Here is a 21,247-nt window from a genome sequence, read left to right on the forward strand (position 1 = left end):
TGAATTTCATACTCTCTTTTGCTTACTTTTCTCATTCTTTTTAAATATTCTCTTTAGGTCAAAGTGCAGCTGCACTGGGGAGCGGAAGTTACTATGGACACAGTCCAGGATATTACGGTCAGCATATTGCCCCTAATCCCAAACCAACCAACAAATTTTTTCAGTGCAAGTTCTGTGTACGCTACTTCAGGTCAAAAAATCTCCTCATAGAACACACTAGGAAGGTCCATGGAGCTCAAGCCGAAGAGAGTTCAACAGGACCTCCTGTCCCAGGATCCTTAAATTATAATATCATGATGCACGAAGGATTTGGGAAGGTCTTTTCTTGCCAGTTTTGCACATACAAATCACCTCGGAAGGCAAGAATAATTAAGCATCAGAAGATGTACCACAAAAACAGTTTGAAGGAGTCCACAGCGCCACCACCTGCTCCTGCTCCACTGCCAGATCCTGTGGTTCCACCTGTGTCCTTGCAGGACCCCTGCAAGGAGCTGCCAGCAGAGGTTGTGGAGCGCAGCATCTTGGAATCCATGGTCAAGCCCTTGACCAAGTCTCGAGGCAACTTCTGTTGTGAATGGTGCAGCTACCAGACCCCCCGCCGAGAACGCTGGTGTGATCACATGATGAAAAAACACCGTAGTATGGTCAAGATCCTCTCGAACATCAGACAGCAGCAGGAAGGGACTAATGTAGCTGAAGTGCAGAACAATAATGAACCCAGCCCCACATCCAACTCCACCTACCTGTCCATGAATGCTGCAAGCCGGGAGATGCCCAACACTAATGTCCCCAATTACAGGGGCAATGTGGGCAACTCCATCATGAGACCTAATTCTTCTTCAGCTTCCAAGTTTTCTTCTATGTCTTACCCTCAGATGAAGCCGAAGTCACCTCATAATTCTGGCCTTGTGAACTTGACAGAGAGGTCCCGTTATGGAATGTCTGACATGACCAACTCATCTGCTGACCTGGACACTAACAGCATGATGAATGACTCTAGTTCTGATGAGGACTTAAACGAGGTAGACAGTGAGAATGGCCTAAGTGTTATGGATCACCAAGCGTCAGGCCTGTCTGCAGAGCAGCTGATGGGCTCTGATGGCAACAAATTGTTAGAGACCAAGGGGATTCCCTTTAGAAGGTTCATGAATAGGTTCCAGTGTCCCTTTTGTCCTTTCCTCACCATGCATCGGCGCAGCATTTCCCGTCACATAGAAAACATCCACTTATCTGGAAAGACAGCTGTCTACAAATGTGATGAGTGTCCATTTACCTGTAAGAGCTCGTTAAAACTCGGAGCTCATAAGCAGTGTCACACGGGTACGTCAGATTGGGATCCTGTGAATTCCCAGAGTGAAAGCCTCTCTTCCTCTTTGAATGAAGGTATGGTATCCTACGAGAGCTCCAGCGTCAATGGGAGAAAGTCGGGAGTCATCTTGGATCCCTTGCAGCAACAGCAGCCACCGCAGCCACCTCCGCCACCACCGCCACCGCCGCCGCCACCGCCACCCTCACAGCCACTGCAGCAACCCCCGCCGCAGCTGCAGTCACCACACCAGGTGCCACCCCAGCCACAGCCACAGTCCACCCAGCCGCCACAGCCACTCACACAGGCCCCTCCCTTGAACCCTTACAAGTGCACCATGTGTAGTTATTCCACCATGACTCTGAAAGGGTTAAGAGTCCATCAGCAGCACAAGCATTCATTCTGTGACAACTTGCCAAAATTCGAGGGGCAGCCCTCAAGCCTACCACTGGAAAATGAGATGGATAGCCACCCCTCTTCCAGCAACACTGTGAAGAAAAGTCAGACCTCAATTCTTGGACTGTCCTCCAAGAATAACTTTGTAGCTAAGGCCTCTAGGAAGCTCGCTAATGACTTTCCTCTTGACTTGTCACCCGTAAAGAAGCGGACAAGGATTGACGAGATAGCGAGCAATTTGCAGAGCAAAATCAACCAAACCAAACTGCAGGAAGATGCGATCATCAACGTTGAGGACGACGAGGAGGAAGAGGATGACAACGAAGTAGAGATAGAGGTTGAGCTGGACAGGGAAGAAGAGCCAACAGAACCCATCATGGAGGTTCCCACTTCCTTTTCAGCCCAACAGATTTGGGCCAGAGATGCCAGTGAGTCCCAGAAGGAGTCCAACTACAGAAGCATCACCCATGATTACAATGCCACCAATGGGGCTGAGATTGAGCTCACGCTTTCCGAAGATGAAGAGGATTATTACGGCTCTTCAACAAGCATGAAAGATCACCAAGTATCCAATGCGGCTCTGCTGAATGCCCAACCCCCTATGTACGGGACAGAACACAATAATGAAAATACAGATTTTGGTGACTCTGGAAGGCTTTACTATTGTAAACACTGTGACTTTAATAATAAGTCTGCCCGGAGTGTTAGCACCCACTACCAGCGAATGCACCCATACATCAAGTTCAGCTTTAGGTATATCTTGGATCCCAATGATCACAGTGCAGTGTACAGGTGCCTGGAATGCTACATCGACTACACCAACTTTGAAGACCTCCAACAGCATTATGGTGAACATCACCCAGAGGCCATGAATGTACTCAACTTTGACCATTCGGACCTGATATACCGGTGTCGGTTTTGTTCCTACACAAGCCCGAATGTCAGAAGCCTGATGCCACATTACCAAAGAATGCATCCCACGGTGAAAATCAACAATGCCATGATATTTTCCAGCTATGTTGTAGAGCAGCAGGAAGGGCTGAACGCTGAGTCGCAGACCCTGCGGGAGATTCTGAATTCAGCCCCCAAAAGCATGGCAACATCCACTCCCGTGGCTCGTGGTGGTGGTATGCCGGCTCCGTTCAACAAGAGTACTCCTTCCAAGACCTTTCCTCCAGAATGTGAAAACCAGAAGGACCCTTCGGTCAACACCGTTGTCGTTTATGATTGTGATGTTTGCTCCTTTGCGAGCCCCAACATGCACTCTGTCTTGGTTCACTATCAGAAGAAACACCCTGAAGAAAAGGCCTCGTACTTTAGGATCCAGAAAACCATGCGCATGGTGTCTGTGGACAGAGGCTCTGCCCTTTCCCAATTATCATTTGAGGTGGGTGCTCCAATGTCTCCCAAAATGTCCAACATGGGTTCCCCACCCCCCCCACCGCCCCCACCAGACCTCAGTATTGAGCTTTACTACTGCAAACACTGCTCCTACAGCAATCGGTCCGTTGTGGGGGTGCTTGTTCACTACCAGAAAAGACACCCAGAAATAAAGGTCACTGCCAAATATATCAGACAGGCCCCTCCCACAGCGGCAGTGATGAGAGGGGTCGAAGGGCTCCAAGATTGCCCACTGCCTCCTGCCCCCATGCCGCTGAACCGGAGCAGTTCTGAGAGAGATTGCCCTCCTGTGGAGACGGAGATGTTCTTTTGCCAGCACTGTGATTACGGGAACCGGACGGTCAAAGGTGTCCTCATTCATTATCAGAAGAAGCACCGGGACTTCAAGGCCAACGCCGACGTGATCAGGCAGCACACAGCCACCATCCGAAGCCTCTGTGACCGAAACCAGAAGTCTGCCAGTTGTGTGCTTCTGCCTGCTTCCGGGATGGAACGGGACAAAACGAAGCTTCGGGCGCTCAAATGTCGGCAGTGCTCCTATACCTCCCCCTATTTCTACGCACTGAGGAAGCATATCAAGAAAGACCACCCTGCCCTCAAGGCTACGGTCACGTCCATCATGCGATGGGCATTTCTAGATGGCTTGATAGAAGCTGGCTACCACTGCGAGTGGTGCATCTACTCCCACGTGGAGCCCAGCGGTTTGCTTCTGCATTACCAAAGGAGGCACCCTGAGCATTACGTAGATTACACTTACATGGCTACCAAACTATGGGCGGGGCCAGACCCATCCTCTCCCACCCTCACCATGCCAGCTGAAGCCAAAACATACAGATGCAGGGACTGTGTTTTTGAAGCCGTCTCCATCTGGGACATCACCAATCATTACCAAGCTTTCCACCCCTGGGCCATGAATGGTGATGAGTCTGTGTTGCTGGATATCATCAAGGAGAAGGATGGTGTAGACAAGGCCATCCTTGCACCCGAAGAGTTGATAGGCCCCGTGAATTGTGAAAACAGCATGCCCACACCTCTCCCCGAGCAGGAAGCGGAGTGCCCGGAGGATGCAAGACTTTCCCCGGAGAAGAGCATTCACCTGGCTTCAGCCAACCCTGCCATTTCTTCCACCCCATATCAGTGCACCGTGTGCCGGTCTGAGTACAACAACTTGCATGGCCTCCTCACCCATTATGGGAAGAAGCACCCTGGCATGAAGGTGAAGGCCGCTGACTTCGCTCAGGATGTCGACATCAACCCGGGCGCCGTCTACAAATGCAGGCACTGCCCCTACATCAACACTCGCATCCACGGCGTCCTGACCCACTACCAGAAGCGACACCCGGCCATCAAGGTCACCGCGGAGGACTTTGTGCACGATGTGGAGCAGTCTGCTGACATATCCCAGAACGACGTAGAGGAGACCAGCAGGATTTTTAAACAGGGCTATGGTGCCTACCGGTGCAAGCTGTGTCCTTATACGCATGGCACTCTGGAGAAACTCAAAGTCCACTATGAGAAATACCACAACCAGCCAGAGTTTGACGTCTTTTCCCCATCTCCCCCGAAGCTGCCAGTCTCCCTTGAACCTGAGATAACCGCTGAAGTGAGCCCCTCCCAGGTCTCCGTGACTGAGGAGGAGGTGGGAGAGGATCCCATGTCCACTTCTCACTTCTCTACCTCGCATCTGGTCTCCCACACTGTGTTCCGGTGCCAGCTCTGCAAGTACTTCTGCTCCACGAGGAAGGGCATTGCCAGGCACTACCGGATCAAGCACAATAATGTCCGTGCCCAGCCCGAGGGCAAGAACAATCTCTTCAAGTGTGCCCTGTGTGCCTACACCAACCCCATCCGCAAGGGACTGGCAGCCCACTACCAGAAGCGCCACGACATTGACGCGTATTACACCCACTGCCTTGCGGCCTCCAGGACCATCAGTGACAAGCCCAACAAGGTGATCATCCCATCCCCACCCAAAGATGACTCTCCTCAGCTGAGTGAGGAACTACGGCGGGCTGTGGAGAAGAAAAAGTGCTCCTTATGTTCCTTCCAGTCCTTCAGCAAGAAAGGCATCGTGTCCCATTATATGAAGCGCCACCCCGGGGTGTTCCCAAAGAAGCAGCACGCCAGCAAGCTGGGGGGCTACTTCACAGCAGTCTATGCAGATGAGCATGAGAAACCCCCGCTGATGGAAGAAGAGGAGAGAAGCAGCTTCGAGAGAGCCGAGGTGGAGGGTGAAGCTCAGGACATGGAGTGGCTCCCTTTCCGCTGCATCAAATGCTTCAAGCTGTCCTTCAGCACGGCGGAGCTGCTGTGCATGCATTACACAGACCACCACAGCAGGGACCTGAAGAGGGACTTCGTCATTCTCGGCAGCGGCCCCCGCTTCCAGAGCTCCACCTTCCAGTGCAAGCACTGTGATAGCAAACTGCAAAGCACAGCCGAGCTGACCTCACACTTGAACATTCACAATGAGGAATTCCAGAAGCGTGCCAAACGTCAGGAGAGGAGGAAACAGCTTTTGAGCAAGCAGAAATATGCAGATGGTGCTTTTGCAGATTTCAAACAAGAGAGGGTAAGGATATGTTTTGCTTTCCCTTCCCCCAGGAGGCCTCTCGTCACTGGTGCCCACATGCACTTCTTCGTTGCCAGCCAAACTGCTGCAGGCTTCCTAGTGACTTAGCTTGCCAGAGAGCTCAATAAGTCAATTAAACATTTCGAGCTTGATTGTCCTCCATCCTATGCTCACCCCATCGTCTTATTCCCCTCCCTTCTCCCGCGGCTCCCCAGGGGAGGTTTGGGGTGGTTTCTATGTGTGTCTTCCTTCCAAGTAGTGTTTTCTGAAGCCTAGTTAGACGACAAGGCTCGCTTTCCCTGAAGAAGTGTGGGCTGTCTTTTGGTATCCTTAGCCCTCCTCAGCCATGACATGGTCTCCAGTGTTTGCCTCAAGAACCTAACCTCTCAAGGAATAGAATTTTTTTGTTTTTTAAATCAAGAAGTTCACTAAAGGAATAGCTGTGTAACATCTCACCTGCGTAGTCAAAACTGGTCTGAAGGCCAGGTAACTTAGTAACCATGATCGTGGGCTTCTTCACAGAAATCTCTCCTCACCTCTGGAACCTAACTGGGTTCCAGAGACTGCGTCTAGTAGGCCAGGTGCCATGACTGATGAAGGTGATCTATATTTAAAAACACTCCTCCGTCTCCTTTGCTTTTGAAGCTGCTAATCCTCTTTAAAATACAGTATCCAGTAAACTCTAAGAGTAAAATGCCTGCCTTTGAGGGAGGGTGTGCTGTACTGACGGTCACCACTGTGTTTCACCAGCCTTTTGGTCACTTAGAAGAGGTGCCAAAGATCAAGGAGAGGAAAGTGGTGGGCTACAAGTGTAAATTCTGCGTGGAAGTGCACCCAACGCTTCGAGCCATCTGTAACCACCTCCGGAAGCACGTCCAGTATGGCAACGTCCCGGCTGTGTCGGCTGCCGTGAAGGTGAGAAGGGCAAGGTCCAAGTACCTGGGGTGTGTTTGTGAGTGTGTGTGTGTGTGTGTGTGTGTGTGTGTGTGTGTGTGTGTGTTGTGCGCACACACATATCTGAGTTACTTATTAACATTGCTTGAAGTGGCCCGGCAGAGTGTGGCTTGGGATGCGGGCATTCTTGAGTTATGCTTGGCTTGCTTTGGCTTGTTTTGATTTCTTTGCAGGTTGGACCTTCCACATCATTCCATTGATGGAAACGTTTGGTTTTGTTCTGGTTTCTGATTCTGGGGAACAATTTGGTGGACAAAGATGGTACCACATTCTCATGTAGGAGGCTTGGGCTGGTGTCATTTTGTGTTGACTGCCACTAGAATGCCATCGTGCTGAGCTGTCAGCGCTCATGGGAAGAATTAAGCAGGTCCTGCTCCCTTCATCTGGACCTCCCGCTGTCTCACTCTCACTGTCATTTGCTGGAGCATGTGACAGTCCAGGAGAATCTGCACTTTGTTTCTTTCTAGGTTTTTTTGAGGGGTGCAAGGGGCATTGAGCAAACATAAAACTAAATGGCCTTTAGGACTTGGTTTGTCCATTGCACCCCTCTTTTCATATGAGGCTGCCAATATCTTCCTTCTTTCCCCTCACCTTTACTAGACTACCTGTTTTGATTATTATAATCCAAATAGCAGCTACTGTTTCAATAACCAAGTCTCCACCCCTATCTTGTTGAAGGTACTTAACCACGTATGAACACAGAAATTAAATTGAAGTCTCTGCCCTTTCCTTCTCGATATTGGAATATATTTTTATTATTTGCTCTCTCTTGACCTTTGTGTCTTGTTTACTCTGAAGGTAAAGCTTATCTTTTCTTGAACACTGAACCCTTGTCTTTGAGACAAGGAAACCCAGAGACAAAGGTGGTAGTTTCTACACTTGACTGTAATGCACCCCAGGCTTGATTCCTAGACGAACACAGGAGAAAAATCAGTAATACAAGAAGCTACTTCAAAAACTGATGACTTAAGGATCAGGTTGCTCCTTCAGTTTTGGAATTAACTGTGCAGTAACCTTCAATTGGAGGTGGCATTTCTATCTGCAGGATAGAGACAGGGAGCAGAGATCTCTGCTCATTTCCAAATGGCCCCAGGTTCTTAGGTGGCCAGAGTGTCTTAGTTACTGCTCTGTTGCTGCTGAAGAGACACCATGACCAAGGCAACTCTTATAAAAGAAAAACATTCTCTTGGAGACTTGCTTACAGTTTCAGAGGGTTAGTCCGTTATCATCCTCGTGGGTGTGGGGACTGTGGCAGAGCGCCAGCATGGAGTCAGACAAGTAGCTGAGAGCTTTACATCCTGATGCATAGGCAGCAGGCAGAGAAAGAGAGAGACACTGGGCCTGCCATGGCTTTTTCAAACATCAAAGCCCATTTCTAGTGACCCACTTCCTCCAACAAGGACATACCTCCTGGTCCTTCTTAAACAGTTTAACCGGGCACTGAGCATGCAAATGTATGAACCTGTGGGAGACATTCTCCTTCAAACTACCACAGCCAGCCTATTCCCTTCCTTCCCCTATTCCCTTCCTTTCTCACTCCTCCTTTTTCCCCCCTCCCCTCCCTCCCCTTTCTTCTCACTCCAGCTCCCCTCCTTTCTCTCAGAGTATTAATCTTAATCCAATTTTATTTTGGAATAGAGGAAATCACAATTTAAATTTTATTTCCAAGACTGGTAATGAGTGAGCTATACTCAGACTGGGAAACCCCATGCCACACATCTCAGGATCTCTATTTCCAAATTATGTTGCCCCCAAATCAACACCGTTGTGAAAAAAAAAAATAAAAAAATTCTCAAGCTTGCGCACTGTCTTGATGGACAGCCAGCGAGGCAGGGGAGAAAACATTGACAGAGATGCTGCTGAGCTTGGGAGAATGAAGAGAAAAGAAGCAAGCTGGGGTAATAACAATGGATATTTATTTTGTTGGTGGGGCATGTGTGTGTGTGTGGTTCTCTTAGCAGGAGGCCGAAGACCCTTCCCACTTGTTCCTGGATGGACTGGAAGCAGCCAGAGACGCCAGTAGCACCCTGGTGGGCCGGGTGGATGGTGGACACTGCTTGCTTGATGGAATGTTGGAGGATGAGACCCGCCCGGGGGGATACCATTGCAGTCAATGTGACAGAGTCCTGATGTCCATGCAGGGGCTGCGTTCTCACGAGAGGAGCCACCTGGCCCTGGCCATGTTTACCCGGGAGGACAAGTACAGCTGCCAGTATTGCTCCTTTGTTTCTGCTTTCAGACACAAGTAAGTATCACTGGGTAGTCCCTCATTGTTATTGGGAGAAGATGTCTTAGAGAAGGCAGCTAAGCTGGTGTAGGAGACAGACATTCAGATGAATATAAAAGCTCAATTCATGCTTCCTACATACTGCTAAGGTCTCCCCAAATATAGGGAGACCTTGACCATTACTGCTGTCATCTATAAAATGGGTCTAAGAGCGGTAGTGATGAGATGGCATTAGATTTGGCAAATGTGGGCATTTAAAAAAATATGAAGTGGAGAAATTGTTATGATTCACCCAAAAGAAGATACCATTTCCACAACAGATGTTTTTACTGATAGATCCACCAAATATTTAGCCAAAAGTTAAATATGATTTGAAGAAGTCATGTTCTGTTTGGAAATGAAAGTGATAAACATGGCAAATTAGTCCCATTAGGCGTTGTGACTAGAGAATCATTAGAAGGGAATAAGGCTTATGGATGCTAAGGATTTGTTTGGGGCCAGCAGGGTGGAGGAGTGAGGTGCCTCCTGCCAAACAAACATGGCAACCTGAGTTCAGTTCCTGCAACCTACAAGGAGACATCAGGGGAACTTATTTCTGCAACTGGTGCCTTATGCATGCTCTGGATAGTGCATGGCAACACACACATACACACACCACACACCACACACACACACACACACACACACACACACACACCACACTTACAAATTCCTAAAAATCTGGGGAGTCTAAGAAGTAGGAATGGCCTATCGATCACTGCAGCTTTGAAAACGAGAACTTGGGGTGACAGGAAGGGGGCTTTGAGAAGAGTAAACTTTTTGTTAGGTAAATATTCTTCCTTTAAGGGTGACAGGATATTGAAGGTAGCTAGCTTACTGTTTATCTCTGTGGTTGTTGAAAACGAGTGATGTCTGTTTGCTTCAAGGTAATAAAGTACAGATGGAACTACTGAAAGCAGGAGGGTAGGTAGATGACACACTCTTTACTGTGATCTAGAGTCTAACATCTAATCTCCGCCTATGTGTATCCACACGGTGGCATTAGAGCCGGTGTTCTCCTCAGTTCCTTAAGAATTAAACCATACTGTGAGATGCACTTAGGCCCTCAGGAAAGTTATTTTGAATAAAAGAATAATTTATGCCTAGCACTATGCCTTGGGAAGATATGAAGATGATCAGGGTACGATTGTGTTATTGAAAACAATATCTGGACAAAATAAGGTGCATTTAAGAAAAAGATTTCAGTAAAATACTATGAAATTTAGCAAAGCACAATGCACCCTCTTTTTGGGGAGAGTTAGGAGGATTTTGTAGATCATGGGCATTTGAGTCAAGTCTTAATAAAACAGGAAGGTGGGACCTGTGCAGTTTTAAAAGAAGTCAGGGCAGGGAGAAGAGAGGTCTCACTGAGGCCTACCTGGTGGTTTAGTTTAAATAAACCTTAGTGGAAATTATCTCCTGGCTACCTAAGTAGACATCCTATTAGGATGCCTATAAACACCATGAATTAGTGCATTATAATTACAGTACTGGCAACAGGAAGAATCTGGAATGAATAACATTTTCATAATTACTAATAATTATTTCACCTGCTGATAGAGGGCACTCTCTCAAGTATGTTCAGTTATTACCTCTTTATATTTATAAAATAGCCCTATGAGCTATGGCCCCATTATCATCTCCATATAGATAGGAAAAGTGAGGCCTAAAGAGACAAAATAGTTTTCCGGAGGTCACTTAGCTCATAAACAAATAGCTGGGATATTGTCTCAGGCAGCCTGACTGTATAGCTTGGCCTGGGATATCAATTTAGAAGAAATAATAAGTGCTCATTTAAGAAGTCAGAGATGGGTTTCAGGAACGAATCTGTAAAGGTCAAATAACAAAGTAGAAGTGGCATGCAGTTTTGAGTCTTTTCGGCTGGGAGAATGGCGGGGCCACTTACAGAAGTGTGGAATTGGTGTTGTGGGAAAGTGTGCTGGGTTTGGGTAGCACGGGTTGAGTTTAGGCTAACTGAAGGGGGTTGTCAGGCGATTGGTATTGGAGCTGTGGAGCTCGGAAGAACATTACAAGTTTAAACGGTATGCGGCAACAGTCCCACGTGAGTCATTCAGAATGGAATGCAGATCTCTCGTGTACTGTATGAAAGAAAACATCACACACCTTGTTGGTTAGATTTCTTATTTTCTCGACTAATAATTATTATGAAGTAGTAGGGATTCATTATATTTAAGTAATGTCTTCATAAACTGCTTCTGGGAGAATGATGTATGGCAGCTGTGATGGTATTTATTGGAAAGGTTTTCCAGCTCACCCCTTGCTTGAAACACCCTTGCACTATGCTCCATGTTGGTATAGATCCTGGGAACATGGCAGTCTGTGTGAGCAGGTCATCAACTTTGAACTCTTCTTTCCCTTCTGTTCCTGATGAAAGAACTAATGATGTAAGAAAGAAAAGCCCTTTCTAAATTTCTCGGATCTCTAACCTCCTCCCATTCACCCCCTCCACCCTCACCCCATCTCTCTCTGTGAGTTAGGTAGGCGCTCTCACTAGAGGACTGGGCAGCCAAATAGTCTGTATTTGCATTACCGTCTTCCAGTGACCCATGCTGTGAGAAGAGCAAATTATGATCTGCTAGGACTGTTACTATTAATCTATCTTTTAATGCCAAAGTAATCTTTCTTTCTTTCTTTCTTTCTTTCTTTCTTTCTTTCTTTCTTTCTTTCTTTCTTTCTTTCTTTCTTAGTTTCTTTCTTTCCTCTTTCTTTCTTTCTTTCTTTCTTTCTTTCTTTCTTTCTTTCTTTCTTTCTTTCTTTCTTTCTTTCTCTCTCCCTCCCTTCCTTCCTTTTTTTTCTTTCAGCTGTCCTAGAACTTGATGTAGCCAAGGCTGATCTTGCTCCTGCCTGTACCTTCCAAGTACTAGGATTATAGTTCTGTGCAACCACACTGGCTTCTTAGATGGTTTAACATCTTCCTCCAGATTCTCCTCCTATTAAGAGTGGCTCTCACAACTCTGGCCTCTGTATGTATTGGTAATGATGCACATTGCCATCAGAAAACAACCGGGAAGACTTAGAACAGCTTAGAAGTTGAATGTTTGGACCAGTGGTGGAGAAATGTGCAGTTTTTAATCCTGCTTTCCTTTTCTTCCATTTCAAGCTTGGATCGCCATATGCAGACCCATCATGGACACCACAAACCCTTCCGCTGCAAACTCTGCTCTTTCAAGTCCTCCTACAACAGCCGGCTGAAGACACACATCCTCAAAGCCCATGCTGGTAAGTTGGCACTGCTGGTATCCTTCAGTACCCTCTTGAGTTGCCTCCTTCAATGGCCTTGAGTGAAATTGAAAGTCTCCCCACAGGAGCCTTATTTATTCTTGGGGTGGTTGCATGCTCAGATTTAAAGAGAATGCGCAATTAAATTTTATTCATAAAACCAAAATAATCACCGATGGTTTGTTCGACTGATGCTAACCGCAGCTTAGAATTAGACTGTTTTGCTCTTAGAATACCTTTCTGAGTTGCCTTGGCTTGACCATGGGATTATAAAAAACTTTATAAATTAAAAAAGTTACAATTTTTTGTAAGTTATTAAAAAATGTCCACTAAATCTAATTTCTACCTGAGATAGAAGATAAGCTAACACAAAGAAGCTTGAGGTTTCTCAGGAGATGTCCTTGGATAGGCCATGTTCTATCTACTTAAGTTACCAGTGTGTAGAAGCTGTGCTGTTTCTGTCACTGCATGACATTCTTCCCAGGCTGTGCACTAAGCTTTGACAGCCATCACCTTATTCATTCCAACAGCATTCCAAAGGGGTAGGCAATATGTGATTTCCTGTGTGCCTTTTGTAGCACTGCATAACACTCTGAACGGTATTATAGATGCTGCCCAGACCTGCTTCCTTCACTCTTGCCACACATTCATAACCCGTATCTTTCCTCTGCTTTATGAGAATTAGACATGTTGAGCTATTTTAGTGCAGTGAAGCCACTTAAGCCACACAACTGCCCTTAGCCACGCTGGGGATCAGGGTTGGAGCAAGGAGATCAGCTATATGGGCTCGTTTCTGATAGTATTTTAATGTCCCTTGGGAAACTTCTCCTAAAATCCAAGGAGAAAGAAGCTTCAGAGTTTAGCTAACTTCTTAATACTCATGTATATTGTAAATAACATAAGTTAGGCCAGGACAGCATCCTGGTGAGCTTTCCCATTGAGTCAGCCTTGTCCAAAACATTTTTACCAATAGGGAGCTAGGTGAATATTCTAGGCTCAAGTGAGGGTCCACAGGTGAACAGATGGACACTGCATCAACTTCCTAGAGCTGATTAATAGTTGGTCAGAAGTATCCAGAAAGAGAATCAAAGCAATGTAATTCTGCTATCAATATATTGTGTGACGTGGCCCCGAGCCACTAAGAGAGATCCTTAGCTTGGCGAGAGCAATATGTTTGCTACAAATCTCTCAACTTGCTGTTCTCAGTTGATTGTCTATTTTTATTTCTGTCTACAGACAGGGTCTCCCTATGTAGCTCAGGCTGGTCTCAAACTGGCAGTAGTTCTCCTGTCTCAGCCAGTGGAGTCCTGGAATCATAGGCATGTGCTGCCGTGCCTGGCATTCCATTCTGTTTCAGAGCTATACAGTACTGGGGACCAAGCAGATAATCTGGATTTGACTCTTTGGTTGGTTCATGCAACCAAACTCACATGAATATTAGGGGGCTAGAAAGATGGCTTTGTGGCTAAGAATGCTTATTGCTCTTCTAGTGGACCTGAGCTGGGTTCTTGGTGACCTATTCTATACAGCTCCAATGCTATGTGTGGCCTCTGTGGCACATGTAAGCTCATGTAGGCATGTATGCACATATGCACAAGTAACAATAAGTAAATAAACCTTTAAGAAATTAATGGCAACAGTAATGTCTCTCTCTTTGTTTTTAAATTCAGTCTGAAAAATAAACTTTTAAGTAGTCAGAAGTAGCAGGACACATCTGTAGTTCTCGTACTTGGGAAATTGCCGTAGGGGAATCCCATGAGTCCAGGAGTTTGAGCCCATCTTCTGCAATATAGCAAGATACAACCTCTAAAAAAAAATACATTTAGGGCTGGAGAGATGGCTCAGCCATTGAAGGCTAGGCTCACAATCATAAATATAAAAAAATATTCTCAACATACATGTTTGTTAGAGAAAATTGAAAACAAAAGAAATGCTTTCAGTCATCTATAATGTTATTATATATAGGTCACTGCTAACATTTGATACTACTGTCAACTGTTTTTCTATAATTATTTTCTACAGTTGTGATTATAATGTCTATAAAAATGCCTTATGTTTCCATTCATTCTTAATTTTCTGTTTTATTACAAGTTCTTTAAGAATTTATTTTAATCATAGTTCATCAAGAGGATATACTTACTTTGCCTAATTGTTTTCCTTTGTTTCAAATTCTAGGTTGTTTCCCATCTTTCCAGCATAAATAGTGTATTTTTTCATCAGTTTGTTTGTTTATATTTATGTGTGTATGCATGTTCCGTTCCCCGTGTAAGTCAGAAGACACCTTGCAGGAGTCAGTTCTTTCCACCATGTGGGTTTTAGGGTTATTACTTGGTAATGAGCCTTGCTCACATATGCCTTTACCCACTGAGCTATCTTGCCACTCCATAAATAATATTAATCTCCAAATAAATTCTTTTCTGTATTAAGGGTGTACCCCTTCCTCCCTCCCTCTTTCCCTCCCTCCCTTTCTCCTTATCTACCTTCCTTGCTCATTGGGACTTTTTATGATACTGTTTTGCTATCGCAGCCAGGCTGAACTCTAATTCACAATCTTCCTGTTTTAGCTTAAATGCTGGGGTTATGAACCTGGCCTATATGCTATTTTCTTAATAAAGACTCTCAGGGGTAGGGCTATAGGGTTATTAAATTGAGGTCCAAATTGCTTTGTTGTTACTGAAAATGAGATTGATTGCTGCATTGATCAGAGGACTGCATATTTGCCCGGTAACTGACAAACCTACTGACAACCTTCATTCTTAAAATGTAATGAACTTGAAAGCTGGCTTAGAGCAAAGGCAAGCCATACTCTTGTCTTAATTTGGTCATGGCTTTCTGTGCTGTATTTCAGCTTAAATGAACTATTGAGTACATGCTCCTCTTAACACACACTCAACACTTAGAATTCTTCCTCCCGAAGAAATGTTGTATTTCTATACTGTCAGTTAGGTAGGAAATGAGGTTTCATAATGAGCTTCCCTTCAGTCCCAGATACATGTGGGGAGAAAATGGTTAAGAATGTGTCAGATGAAGAGGTAGTTCAGCAGAATTACATGTTGAGAAGTAACACAATAGGGCGCCCATGGAGGGACAGTAGGTTCGAAAAAGCCACTGAGATAAAGAATTAAACTGTTTTCTGTGGATGAATGAAATCTACCATGATCGCTTTTAGTACAGGGAAGGAAGAAGAGGTATGAGGCACCGTTTCTGAGTTAGGTGACACAGTGGGCAGGAATCACTCCAAAGCTACAGTGCTATAGGTGGAGCTGGAGACTGACAGGGACCAGGTGGCCTTTTCATGGAGCTTGTGAGTCCCAGGACCCTGTGGTTGTGAGAATGGGCAGGGAGTTGCCCTTGGAGGATTTCTAGGCCAAGAAACTTTAGAACATGTCTCTAGAGGGAGTCAATTAACTCTGTGGTTTTGCTTTCTAGCCCCCTTTCTCCTGACTCCCACCTTTCCTAGCTACCTCACCACCATCTCCTTCTAGGTGAACATGCCTACAAGTGTTCCTGGTGCTCATTTTCCACCATGACAATCAGCCAGTTGAAGGAACACTCCCTCAAGGTCCACGGAAAAGCCCTGACCCTTCCCCGGCCACGGATTGTCAGCCTCCTCTCCTCACACGCCCACCACTCCTCTCAGAAGGCCACCCCAGCTGAAGAAGTGGAAGACTCCAATGGTAAGAATGAGTTCCCAAGATGGAATCAACCACGTGGGATTGGAGTGAGCTGGGATTCATTCTTTTTTTTTTTCCCCTAGAGGGATTTTTTTTTTTGCATGACAATACTGTCAGATGAAGGAAAGGATACAAAAACTCTAGGCACTAGGGTAGGAAGGGAAGAATACTCAGCATCTGCATGATACTCTGGTAATGATGTCCATGGGTACCACTAAAGCATCACACTGGGCAGGATGTGCCAGTGTTGGGTTCTTCATGGTGGATTCTAGTGAGATAAGGATGGAATGCAAGACCAATACCTGTTTGCTTTCTGAATATCTTGTCTCATAAGAAAATGGACTGTGAGGTATGTAGAGTGTCAGTTATGCAAGTTAACCAAAGCTTGAAATAGAGGGGGAAGAGTGAATGAAAGGCGCACTCATGTTGGACGGGATCGCGTCATTTATTACGGGTGACAATGTTTTCTTGCAGCATTAGTTGGGAAATGGGTTTAGAACTGCTATGCTTGGTTCCAAAGCTCTGAAAGACAGGCAGGAAGATGTGGAGACATGTGCTCAGCGGCACTGCCACCAAAGCATGTGGAGGAGACAGTGTCAACTGGGAGCCAGTCACTCAGCAAAACATTGGGAGTGAAGGGACTTCTTGTCTTCATCAAACCAGGAAACAGATTTGGTTGACAAATCAGCTAACCCAGAATGTCTGTGGGGTACAATCCTTAGGGGGAAATGGAGAGTGGTATAGGAGAGCCTGAAACTCCTCCCTTTACCTCTCATGAATGGAACCTTCTGCAGCATGTTTGAGCCAGGTCTACAGTTCTCCTGGTTTAGGGAGGCATTTCTCACAGGATCTATGGTTCCATCCACTAAGTAGACAGAAAGTGGAACAAAAGTGGATTTCAACCGTCTCCCTCAGGCAATCATGTCTCCCTGGGCTGTCTTAGTTTCTATCCCTGTATGTAAGGTTGGATAATGATATATGCAGGCCTCAGCTGGTTGCCTTGAGAAATTAATGAGACAAGGTGCACATGTAAAATGCCTGCTGTAATGTCTGACACACAGGAAGTGACAATGAGTGGCCATTTTATTTCTCTGATTTTCATCTTTTAGTCACAGTTGTGGTCTCTGGGACCATTTATTGCAAGTGTGGATTTAGGCTTATTCACGTATGTGCTTAAATCAAGAGGTTCTTGATGGTGACTTGAGAATCTGATAGCCCAACTTGTAAACATAGTCTAATTCTCAGATTATCAAAACAGTAATTAGTGATTTTTATTCATGAAGTCTGTCAATAGGAGGAAATAGAAAGACCAAAATTAAAACAAAATGAAAAACTCAGAGCAGATAGCCCTCAGCACTTAAGAACGTCTAACAAGGAGCAGTTTAAACTGCAGGAGAAAATCAGTACAGCTTCTGTCTTCAGTAAGAGTCTCCAAACTACAGTGGTGGGAGAGTACAGGAAAGAGTGAAGGAAATAACCCCCCTTTCACCCTCAGATTTTGTCCCCTAGGTAAGTGAGGGCTGGAGTATATTGTGACCAGAGGGCAAAATCTAATTTGACACTAATTGTAAGGTTTTTTTTTATTAATGTGAATTTTATTGTGAATTAATTGGGAGCTAGATATTTATATATGAAACGGAAGCTATTCTTCTGCAGCCATGTGGGCAATACTGATGTAACTTAAATACTATTTCCAGTACTTTTCATGACACAATTCACTCGATAGCAAACCTTCCTTTGTCTTTCTTTCAAGTTGGACCTCAGTCACAGGATAGGGGGGCTCCTGCATGCTGTTCACTGCATGGATCTGTCTTCTCCACCTAGGCTTAAATGAGCTGGGCTCTGTGGACTCTCTGAACCTGAACTGACCTTAAGCTGCTCTAGGCACAGAAAAACCCTTACTAAACACAACGCCATTCTGGCCCTCTGGCACAAGAAAATAAGATGCTTAGAAGACATTATGTATCTGAGTTTACTACAGCCCCAAGCTTGAAGCCTAACCTTTTTTTCCGGGGGGAGAGGAGAAAAGAAGGCAGGGCTCAGACTTTCAGAAGCTGCTCTGTGGAGAGGGGTGGGTGGCTCAACAGCATGGCAGTCTGATATTGAGAGACTCTATCACAAAGCTGCAGGAAGACAATTTCCCATATGCAGCGGTGCTTGTTGTTTTCTGTCTCGAGAAAGGGCATGTTTGCTGTGAACACTCTAGGTGACAACCACTTTCTGAGACCCACACAAAACTCCTAGGACCTGTACTCTTTTTAACATATATAAATAACCCTTATCCAAGGACCACCAGCCATGATTAGTTTAATTTGATGACAAAATAGTTGATTAGGAGGTGGGATGAATAGAAAGGAGGCATCAAATAGGCTGTTCTCCCAGAGGAATAATCATGTGGAAAGAATAATTAATAGTTTATGCATTCGATAAGTGTTTTCTTAAAGCCCTGCTTTAGCTCTAGCATTGTTTAGCATGGCCAGGAATGACTTAGGAGGCCCACGCTAGGAGGACTATTTGCTAGGGAGCTGGTGGTGGATTCCTAGAAACAGCTCAGTCTGGAAGATGGAAAAACAGCTGTAGGGCTAGACAGTAGCCTGTAAATCATGCTCGGAATGGTGTTTGAAACACACATGTGAAATCCAATTGCCCATTTTAATAAGGAGAAGCTGTGGGGCTATTGGCTCTCAGTTATGGTTTCCCACACTGCAGATGCCAGGACACTGTGAACGCATGAACCAAAAATGTGTTGCAGGCCTGGGGGAGGAGAGATCCATAAACCTAGGGAAATGGGCAGTATGTCCTTGGCTATCTAAATCCCTAGTGAGCGATGAGAGTAAAACGAGTTGACATGCTCACTGCAGTTTTGCAGTGGGCAAACGCTTGCTGTCTTGAGAACAAGCCAGTTCTTTCTGGCAGAGAAAAAACAGTCCAGAGGGGAGATTCTATCTAGATCTCCTCAGTCCTAACCCAGAGGGATACACTGAAGGAGCAGGGAGGGAAAGCTAAGAAAGCAAAAATGAGAAGTAGAGGGCAGATCTCAACCTCAGCTGCCTGGCCACACACACACCTGGTCTGAGCTTCACCGGGGCTCTTGGTCTATGAGCTGTCAGTCTTGACATGTTTCACGAGTCCTTTAAATGCTTTGCATCATCAGTTGTTGGGAAGAAAAGCAACTAGCTGTGTGGTATTGGTTCCGTGTACTGGATAATGGAAAATGACATTCAGTTTCTACTCAAAGCAGCGCACTAGGAGGAGACAGCAAGCATGTCAACAAAAGTGTTCTGCGGGGTTACTGTTCATGGTGCTCCTGCTGCCGTATAAAATAGAAGACTGGCTTTTATCAGGCTGTTTCTGGTTCTCCACTTTCAGCCCAGAGAAATACGTACAGGCACAGCTATAAAATGACAAAGAAAGGAGGGCAATGCGTTTTAGCCACGAGATTTGTTTAAGTTTGAGAAGCTGCACAGGACACGAGCAATGGATATGGAATCGGAAATTCAGCCATGTCCTGCCTTTTTCCTCCTTGAATTTGTACTGGCCAAAGCTAACCATGCAGGCAAGCAAATGACTTCTTCTCCCTCTCCAGTTCTGCCATACGAAATTGTTTACTTTAGAAATTAGTTACCACTAGACTGCTAGGATGAAAGGTAGTCACTAAGGGGAAGTAGGAGAAAACAAGTAACAGGTCAGAAGCCTACCGCCAAGGGCCTCTGAAAGACTCTACATCTGCAGCGTATCAAAGCAGATGCGGAGACTCATAACCAAACTTTCGGCAGAGTGCAGGGAATCATATGAAAGAAGGTGGAGTTAGTATGACCTAGAGAGGACAGGAGCTCCACAAGGACAAAATATATCAGGGCACGGGAGCCCTCTATGAGACTGTTTCTCCAACCAAGGACCATATAAGGATATAACCTAGAAACCCTGCTCCGATGTAGCACATGGTAGCTCAGTAACCAAGTAGGCTTCCCTAGTAAGGGGAACAGGAATTATTTCTGACATGAACTCAATAACTGGCTCCTTTACCTACTCCTCCCACCCCCTCGAGGGAGGAACAGTCTTGCTAGGCCACAGAGGAGGACATAGCAGCCAGTCCTGAAGACACCTGATAAGCTAGGGTCAGATGGAAGGGGAGGAGGACCTCCCCTCTCAGTGGACTTGGAAAGGGGCAGGGAGGAGATGAGGGAGGGAAAGTGGGATTGGGAGGGAATGAGGGAGGGGGCTATGGCTGGGATACAAAGTAAATAACCTATGATTAATATAAAAAAATAAAAATTAACAAAAAAGACTAAGTGTAAAATAAACTAAAACAAAACCAAAAAAAAAAAAAAAACCAAAAAAACGAGAGTAGTGAGGTTCTCACTCTCATACCTAGTTAGTATTCCAGAGAAAAACACAAAGAACTCTTAATCACAATACTCCCCCCCCCTTTTTTTTTTTGCAATTTATTTGAAAAAATATATAATGAACAGTGTGAATTTAGGCTTTGGTAATTTTGAGGTAACAGGAAAATGTAAAGAGTGATGTAATTTGTTTGCTTTGTTTTCTTTAAGACAAGCTCCCTTGAACTCACTACACGGCACAGGCTGCTCTTAAAGTTCACAGATATATGGCTGCCTTGGCTTCCAGATAACTGGGATTACAGGCATGCACTGATGTTCCTGGATGCTATTTGACTTGGCTGTTGTTCTTATAACTTTTTTAGTTGCCTTTTAAAAACTCTAAGTTAGAGTTTTTGACAAACACTATTTTGGGGGATGGGGTAGGGCCAGCATATCTTCCTGAGGAAACATGGGCAATCAGAGTCCTCTATATTCATGCAAAGGTGATTTCAGTCATTCTTTTTCCATTGACAAATGCCTTCAATAACCAATCTTGAAGTTTGCTCGCATCTCTTTAGCTGCTAACTTCTTCCTCCATATTTGTACTTGCTGAGTAAGCTCCCTTGTGCAATCAGGTTTCTCTTGATTGCTTTCCTCTATAAGTTCATGACTTTTCTTTCCTTTGTGTTTTTCCTTTGTGTGGTTACTCTTCTGTCTCTTATCTGAGAGCTGTATTTTCGTCATTTGTAGGTATACCATGGTTCTGTCCTATTCTAAATGAAACAGTTGGGTAGGTTCTTGTGACTGGTTTCTTGGAAACTTTCTAATTTTCAATTCAGTCCACTGTAATGAGTCTCCAGACTTACTTAACTCCACAGAGCCAAGTGACCCAGCATTTCATTTATATCAATTTAAGAGAGAGTTTCAAAAGACAACAATTTGAAGATGAAGCCTTAGGGACTGTTCTCACAGGGAGCTTCTGATGCAACTATTCTGTCATAGTGAAAAATATTCCTTGATGTAACATTTGAAATATGGTCATTCTCCATATGAGACTATGTGTGGAAAAGGGAAACTGAAGGTTGAGACAGAGTATCTCAAGAAGGAGAAGGTAGT

At 45.2% G+C, this 21,247-nt stretch overlaps 1 protein-coding gene across 4 annotated transcripts in view; it reads left to right on the forward strand.

The window, feature by feature from the left end:
• The window catches only part of Znf462 (zinc finger protein 462), a 142,523-nt gene that overhangs the window by 61,037 nt on the left and 60,239 nt on the right, over window positions 1-21,247 (forward strand). For 3 of the 4 annotated variants that reach the window (XM_060379931.1, XM_021644123.2, XM_060379930.1), the window contains exons 3-7: window positions 58-5,675; window positions 6,426-6,590; window positions 8,771-8,874; window positions 12,017-12,135; window positions 15,621-15,812. In XM_060379931.1, the coding sequence (XP_060235914.1) occupies window positions 58-5,675; window positions 6,426-6,590; window positions 8,771-8,874; window positions 12,017-12,135; window positions 15,621-15,812 (6,198 nt within the window). The remainder of the gene's footprint in view (window positions 1-57; window positions 5,676-6,425; window positions 6,591-8,770; window positions 8,875-12,016; window positions 12,136-15,620; window positions 15,813-21,247) is intronic. The other variant, XM_060379932.1, reaches the window with a different exon arrangement.

This window comes from Meriones unguiculatus, chromosome 3 (assembly GCF_030254825.1).
Source record: "Meriones unguiculatus strain TT.TT164.6M chromosome 3, Bangor_MerUng_6.1, whole genome shotgun sequence".
In the NCBI taxonomy this organism is placed as follows: Eukaryota; Metazoa; Chordata; class Mammalia; order Rodentia; family Muridae; genus Meriones; species Meriones unguiculatus.